The 7706-nt window shown below is 59.9% G+C and overlaps 1 protein-coding gene across 3 annotated transcripts; it reads left to right on the top strand.

The window, feature by feature from the left end:
* Positions 1-1817: 1817 nt before the first annotated feature.
* On the top strand, positions 1818-7706 carry LOC101936340 (zinc finger protein 501-like). Of its 3 annotated transcripts, none has more exons than XM_065564981.1 (3): positions 1818-2309; positions 4528-4626; positions 5348-7706. In XM_065564981.1, the coding sequence occupies exons 2-3, from the start codon at positions 4548-4550 to the stop codon at positions 6742-6744; spliced, it is 1476 nt and encodes a 491-aa protein (XP_065421053.1). In that variant the 5' UTR covers positions 1818-2309; positions 4528-4547; the 3' UTR covers positions 6745-7706. The 3 variants fall into 3 exon arrangements, with proteins under 3 accessions (XP_065421053.1, XP_065421052.1, XP_065421051.1); XM_065564980.1 differs by having other exon boundaries at positions 4525-4626; XM_065564979.1 differs by having other exon boundaries at positions 1819-2309; positions 4423-4626.

The following is a 7706-nucleotide window of genomic DNA, read 5'->3' as shown; positions in this document are numbered from 1 at the left end:
CCCCTCATTGAAGCAGGTGTGCAGGGTTACTGCCCTGGGAACTGCAGGGCACCAGTGGATGTGTGGGGCAGGCTGCAGACAGAGGTGTGGGGCAGGCTGGAGGCAGGGACTGGCTGCAGGTAGGGCAGGGTGGTGCGGCGCTGGCTGGAGAGAGGGGTGTGTGGGGCTGGCTGGCTTTGGGCAGGGCCGCAGGGGGGTGCGGCACAGGTTGGCAAGAGACAGGGCAAGGAGTGTGGGGCTGGGGCAGGCAGGGGGTGCGGCAGGGGCTGGATGCGGGCAGGGTGGCCAGTACTCACTGGGAGAGCGTCTTGGAGCAGCCCGAGCAGAGCAGCAGGACGCAGCCCAGGCCCAGCAGAGCAGCCGGGGACCCACCAGGCAGCAGCAGCAGCAACGGCCAGGCAGCGGCCCACATGGCTCCCGCAGCGCAGCGCCCCCGGCAGCTGGAGGAGGAATTACACACTTCCTGGCCGGAGCCCATCAAAGCCACAGCGCCCCCTCCTTGCAGGGAAACAGGTTAACAAGTGGTTCTAAAACCGCTTCAAAATTTAACAACCGGTTCGCGAACCGGCTCCTGCTCACCACTGGGTACGGCCCTTCGCAGCTCTCGGGAACTGCTAATGGTTAGAATTCACTACCTGCAGCAGCTAGCAAGTCTTTCAAAATAAAAAGCAACCAAAAAAGCAAAAGAAACAACAATTACAAAAAGACAAGAACATGCAAAGCACCTTATTTGTGTTTCTATTCTGTGTAGGTCCAGTAAAGAATAGAGTCAACTGTAAATTATTTTTATTATTGAGTCTGCAAAGAAAAAAAAAACTACATAAATAAATTACAATGACTGGACATGGATATGTGCATATTTATTTGTTTTTCCTAAAGTTAATTAAGTATCTTAGGAAAAATTCTCAGAGTGGCCCTCAGGAAGAGTTGGTGGCCATGCTCTGAGGCTACCAAAAATGTTTAGTGAGAATCCCTGCCCTAGAGAGCTTACAGTGGAACTGCATCAGTAACCATAACCTAAGAGTGGTGTCTAATATCTTGATCTGTTTTTAGCCTACCAAAACAAGGTCCTGCCCTTAACTCGGTGGCACTGGTCTGTTTCGATGGCTGCATCTGATCAATTCCAACATTTATGGGAATTGTCTGGGCGCCCATCAGGAGAAGTGGGATGATTTTGGTGACAATCAGAAAATGATGAGGAGGAAATAGGGGACTATCCTGAGTGGGCAGAGCACCCGTCCCTGACCCAGAGCAACAGGAGCTTTTCTGCTGACATCCAGGTGCCCGACAGGGAGCTGCAGTCAGTGCCCACACCGGGGAGCCAGCTGGGACATGGGCAGAGGCGATCCCTGGGAGGGGGCAGACATGAAGGGGTTTAAATAGAGCCCAGGGCTGGGTTCATCTGGACCTACAAGTAACCGGAAGAACCCAGTGGCACAACTCTGACAGCTCCCATGACCCGAGCGAGGGGAGCAGAGCTGGTAGCTCCGGCCCAGGGCTGGTAGCCAGTGAGTGTGGTGTGGAGACAAGAGACCAGCTCTGACCACCTGCTCCCTGTGCCAGTCTGTTACCAGAGCATCCCTGACTCCCCATCACCCCTGGATTCTCTGGAACAACCCCATCTCCCTAGAAACTCCCCTTCTCCCCGGGATCTGCACGTCTCCTTTCTGTCCCCCCATTGATCCTGTGGTTTCTAGGCAGGATGCCTGCATAGCGCTGAGAGAAGCTGCCCGTGCCCAGGGGAGGTGGAGCCCCCAGGGGGCAGGGTCTGGGGCAGGGGGCTGCATAGCGATGGGTTTATCGCTAGGACCCAGGAGCAGCTGGGTGGGAACAATGGCCGGGTTCCCTGTATCCCGGCGCCAGGAAGTGACTCGCGGCCGCTGCGGTGACTGTGGCTCCCGGCGAGATCCCCGAGCCCCGGCGGCTGGTGCTGGGAGCCCGGAGCCCGGAGCCCTGGCTGCAGCCGGGAGAGGGGAATCTCCAGCAGGGCCCTTCCCGCTGCTCCCCAGGAGCCTCTCCCAGGGCAGAGCCCCCAGCCCGGCCAGGCCCCTTCCCGGTGTGACGACAGGCCGAGCCCCCGCGGCGCCGTGACAGGCAGAGGGGACGGAAGCGGGGCGGGGCTGCGCAGCACAGCGGCCCCGAGCCTACTCCAGGGCCGCTCTGGGCACGCTACAGCCAGCCCGGTCCGCTCCCCCGGCCCCAGCCGGCTCAGCAGCCAGCCCGGTCCGCTCCCCCGGCCGCTACACGGAGGGGTGCAGAGCTGCAGGCCGCGGATCCGCCCAGCCCCCCAGCCAGCTCAGGGACAACTGGTATGGTGTGCGGGGGGGTGTGGGGCCGGTGATCCGGGTCTGTGCAGGGGTGTGTGTGTGCGGGGAGGGGTGACCTGTGCAGGTGTGTGTGTGTGTGTGGGGGGGGGGGGGTTGGCTGCTCTCTGTGCAGGGCTCTGTGTGTGTCTGTGGTGGGGAGGGGTGACCAGTGCCTGTGCAGGGGTGTGTGTGTGTGTGGGGGGGATGGTTGGCTGCTATCTGTGCAGAGCTCTCTGTGTGTGTGCGTGGGGGTGTGTGACCGGTGTCTGTGCAGAGGTGTGTGTGGGCAGGCGGGGAGTGACTGGTGTCTGTGCAGGGGTGTGTGTGTTTGTGGGGGCGGGGAATCAGTTCTGGGTTAGGGTTCTGTCTGGTTCTGTTCAATATGTTCATCAATGATTTAGATAATGGCATAGAGAGTACACTTCTAACGTTTGTGAATGATACCAAGCTGGGAGGGGTTGCAAGTGCTTTGGAGGATAGGATTAAAATTCAAAATGATCTAGACAAAACTCATCTAAAGTAAATAGGATGAAATTCAATACGGACAAATGCAAAGTACTCCATTTAGGAAGGAACAATCAGTTGCACACATACAAACTGGGAAATGACTGCCCAGGAAGGAGTACTGCAGAAAGGGATCTGGGGGTCAGAGTGGATCACAAGCTCAATATGAGTCAACAATGTAACACTGTTGCAAAAAAAGCAAAGATCATTCTGGATGTATTAGCAGGAGTGTTGTAAGCAAGACTCAAGAAGTAATTCTTCTGCTCTACTCCACACTGATATGCCCTCAGCTGGGGTATTGTGTCCAGTTCTGAGCACCACCTTTCAGGAAAGATGTGGACAAATTGGAGAAAATCCAGAGAGGAGCAACAAAAATGATTAAAGGCCTAAAGAACATGATTTATGAGGGAAGATTGAAAAAACTGGGTTTGTTTAGTCTGGAGAAGAAAAGACTGAGGGGGGACATGCTACCATTTTTTGAGTACATAAAAGCCTGTTACCAGGAGGAGGGAGGTAAATTGTTCTCTTTAACCTCTGAGGATAAAGACGCCATGGGCTTAAATTGCAGCAAGGGCACTTTAGGTTGGACATTAGGAAAATCTTCCTGTCAGGGCGGTGAAGCACTAGAATAAATTGCCTAGGGAGGTTGTGGAATCTCCATCATTGGAGGTTTTTAAGAGCAGGTTAGACAAACACCTGTCAGGGATGGTAGATAATACTTAGTCCTGCCATGAGTGCAGGGGACTGGACTAGAAGACCTCCCGAGGTCCCTTCCAATTCTGTGATTGGGGGAGTCGGGAGAGGGGCTGCTTTGCAATGGCAGCACCAGCTGGCGATTGGTCTTTGGCCAGTGGGAGCACTCACAGCCACTTGGAGATCAGGCCTTATGGCGCCGGGCCCTGCACAAGCACAGAACGAAGATGCTCCTTGTGTCAAGGAGTTGGGGCGCTGTCCCCGTGGCAGGGGTCCCTGGGCGTGCTGTGGAGTGTGGGGGGTTTCCTCATTAGTGTGAGGGGCTTCCTCCCTAGGTCGAGTCCAGTGGGGTGATGCTGTCAAATGTTTCCAGCAGGAGCACGCTCAGGGCTCTGTGGCTCAGAAGACCACAGAGCTGTTCCCTGTAGAGCTCTGATGGCCAGGCTGTGAGCTGTGAGCTGCTTTGGGGCTCTTTCGGGAAGGACGTGGTCTGTTTCCCCTCCAGGGTCTGAGTACGCATCTGCTCTGGAAAGCGCAGGAGTCTCTGCCAGCCCCTTGTGACCGAGGGGATCGCTGGCTCTGCCCCATGCAGTGGGGTCTCCAGTGGGGCCGTTGGCTCGCGGGATGTGGGCTGAGGTAACTGGCGGTTCCCGGGCTTGCTCCTTTGCATGGAGTTGGTGTTCACCACACAGGGTGGCATTAGCCAGGCCAGCTGTTTCCCACCAGTCCCGTTCAGAGGCTCAGTCCTGGCGCTGCACGGAGCCAGTTTGGTTCAAGTCTGAAGCCGGCAGTGGGCTTTTATACCCCTGGTTAGTGAGCGGCTGTGGGGCCACACTTGCACTATGGCTTGCGGAGCCCGTGGGGTCATCTCCCCTCCACCCTGATTGTTGTGTCTGAATTGACCCTCTTGTGTTTCCAGGGGCATTTCCTGGCTGTCCCGTCCATGCCAGCCCTGAGTAGCAGATGAACGCTGAGCTCCGCGGGTATTTACCTGGATCCCACCTGCTCTGTTCTCACCCAGCAGGGCCCCAATCCCAATACTGGATGGAGCGAGGGGAAGAGCTGCACGTCCCAGATCTCAGCAAAGGCGAGGACGATGAGAGCTGTCCGGGCCCCCAAACAGGTGAGGGATAAATAAGCCCAGCTGAGAGGGGTGGGGGCAGCGGCAGGGCCGGCGCAACCACTAGAGGACCTAGGCGGTTGCCTAGGGTGCCAGGATTTGTGGGGGCGGCATTTCGGGTCCCTCGGCGGCATTTTGGCGGCGACGCTTCGGCCGCCGCGGAATTCGGCGGCATTTTGGCGGTGGGATGATCTTCGGCCACCCCAGTCTTTGGCGGCATTTCAGCGGCAGCTTCTCGCGGAACCGCCCCTCTCCTGTCCTCTTCTATCCTTTTTTGCCGCTGGTCCTGGGCAGCGGGGAGCCCCCACATCCGCCCCTGCAAGCCCTCCTGGCCCAGCTCCTCTCAGAGGTTGTCACCACCCTCTCCCTGATCTGTGTGCACCACTGCACCCATCCCACCACCTGCGCTAGGGCCCCCAGAACCATATGAGAGCCATGTCTTGGTCCTCACTGAAAAAGCAAATAATATTTCCAGCCCACACAGAGGCAAAGAAGGCTTGTGAACCTGAGCTGGGTGGTGCTGACACCTGCCTGAGTCTGCAGCAGCCTGAAAAAGCTGCAAGAAGTGTGACCACCTCCTTCAATCCCACCTCGGAAACCGGCTCCAGGGAAGGGCGGGGCCACTTGAGTGGTGCCTTGGGCTCTGACTGCCGTAGTTGGGGCCCTGTCCTAGCCGGCCTCCTGTGGGGACGGCTCATGCCTGGTTGCCCGTTTGTTCCTGCAGGTGAGAGGCTGGCGAGCATGGCTGGGGCAGAGGATGCTGCATCGGGAAGAGGCGGCACCAGCACCGATGTGGAGCTGGTGGGAGCGTGGCACAAAGACCCTGCGGCGGGGGCAGAAGAAGCTGTGCGAGGAGGCAGTGCCAGGGTGGAGGAGGCTGTGCCAGGAGGTAGCGCTGATGCAGAGCCGGCGCGGCACAGAGGCCCCACCGTCAGGTGGCCCTTTAAATGCAGTGAGTGTGGGAAGAGCTTCCGGCAGAGTGCCACGCTGACAAGGCACCAGCTCCTCCATGCGAGCGAGAGGCCTTACATCTGCACCACCTGCAGCAAAGGCTTTTGCGACCACGCAGCGCTGGCCACGCACCAGCGGGCGCACACAGGTGAGCGTCCCTTCCCCTGCCTGGCGTGCGGCAAGGCCTTTACTGGCAGCTCGGCGCTGCTGGTGCATCAGCGAGTGCACACCGGTGAGCGTCCCTACCGCTGTGGGAAGTGCGGGCAGAGCTTCCGGCAGAGTGCCCACCTGGCACAGCACCAGCAGGGCGCCCACGCCAGCCAGCGCCCCCACGCCTGCGCTCACTGCGGCAAGAGCTTTGGGCTGCGCTCCACGCTGGCACGGCACTTGCAGACACACAGTGTCGAACGCCCCCACGCCTGCCCTGACTGCCCCCGCCGCTTCCGCCAGCGAGCCCACCTGCTCCGGCACCGGCTAGCGCACACAGGTGAACGTCCCTTCCCCTGCCCGGTCTGCGGCAAAGCCTTTGCCCTGAGTGCCACGTTGCTGCGGCACCAGCTGGTGCATACGGGTGAGCGCCCCTACCGCTGTGGGGAGTGCGGGCGCAGCTATACACAGAGCTCCTACCTGCGCCAGCACCAGCGCAGTGCCCACGCTGGCCAGCGCCCCCACACCTGCCCTGACTGCGGCCGTGCCTTTGCTGACCGTGCCAACCTCCTGCGGCACCAGCGGGGCCACACAGGCGCCCGACCCCACACCTGTGCTGAGTGTGGGCGGAGCTTTGCCCAGCTGGCACACCTACGGGAGCACGGGCGCACACACAGCGGGGAGCAGCCGTTCTGCTGCAGCAGGTGTGGCCAAGCCTTTGGGCACCGCTCAGCCCTGGCTGCGCACCAGCGTGCACACAGTGGAGAGCGCCCTTACCCCTGTACCCAGTGTGGGTGCCACTTTGCCCAGCTTGCCAGCCTGGTGGAGCACCGCCGGCGGCACACGGGCGAGAAACCTCACGAGTGCTCCCACTGTGGGCGCCGCTTCCGCCACCGCTCAGCCCTGCTTCGCCACCAGCGCTCCCATGCCGGGGAGCGCCCCTTCCGCTGCGGGCAGTGCGGTCGTGGCTACACCCGCAGCTCCAACCTCCTGCTGCACCAGCGGGTGCATGCTGCTGAGTGACATCCCAGCCTCCAGGACATCACCGGCATCCGTTGACTCCCACACCCCTCATGCTGGGATGGTCCTGGCCTGGCCCTGACCAGACTCCACACTGTTGCATGGCCACTCCACTGCCCAGGAATGGGGGTGGCTGGGCCAGGCCTGCATTGCCTGGCCAGGTACTGAGTGTGAGTGAAGCTGCTGCCACCAGTCATGGTTTCTCCAGCCCCAGGGTGGAGAGTGCGGCCTCCTGCTCAGGGGTGGGGCTCAGGGAATGGGGATGTGCCCAGGCAGTGCCAGACCCTGTTTTTCTCCCCTTTTGCTGGCTGGTGCTGCCTGGGCTGCTGCTCCAACACCCTGGGCCCTGCTGTGTGGCCCAGCCAAGCCAAAACCCGTCCTGCAGCTGCCCAGATGTGTGCAGGGCCGGGGAACAGAAGCAGGGGGATGCCAGTACTCAATGCAGGCTTGTGGGAAACAGGAGGGGCTGGGTGGAGGGATGGGGGCCTGGGCTGCGGGAGCAGCTTCTACTGAATTTTCTAAAATGTTTTGTTACAAAGTGAAAATAAACCTGTGAAATTCCCAGGGGCGCTGTCGTGTCTGCAGTGGGCAGGCACTGGGCCCCATGGCCTGACTGCACCAAGCTCCCCAGAGGGGAATGCCAGCTGGGCACAGGCACCCGGTGTTGCTATGGCTTCATTTGTGCCGCGGCATCCTGGCTCCATTTTGGAGAAATCTCATTGGGGGCTTTTGTTGCCACCCCATTGTGTGTGAACATGGGCAGTGCCACCTCCCTGGTCCGCGCCAGGCACTCCGAGAGGAGCCAGCTGCCTCCCTTATCTCAGCGGGGCACGATCCTTTGCACTGTCAGTAACGTTCACTTCCCAGCCTCTCAGCACCGCAGCTGCAGGTTTCTGTTCAGCGTGCAGTCCCAAAGCGTGCCCTCTCTTCCAGCCCAGCTTCTCCGGCCGCCAGGTGGGACGGGG

Source organism: Chrysemys picta, chromosome 12, assembly GCF_011386835.1.
Source record: "Chrysemys picta bellii isolate R12L10 chromosome 12, ASM1138683v2, whole genome shotgun sequence".
NCBI classification, from domain to species: Eukaryota; Metazoa; Chordata; order Testudines; family Emydidae; genus Chrysemys; species Chrysemys picta.
Note: the sequence above shows the minus strand (reverse complement) of the source record. Positions and strands in the feature narration are given on the sequence as shown.

Coding starts and splice junctions, on each gene's coding strand:
- LOC101936340 (XM_065564979.1), top strand. CDS start 4,467: ATGAACGCTGAGCTCCGCGGGTATTTACCTGGATCCCACCTGCTCTGT. Junction 4,627..5,347: donor CTGTCCGGGCCCCCAAACAG/GTGAGGGATAAA, acceptor TTGTTCCTGCAG/GTGAGAGGCTGGCGAGCATG.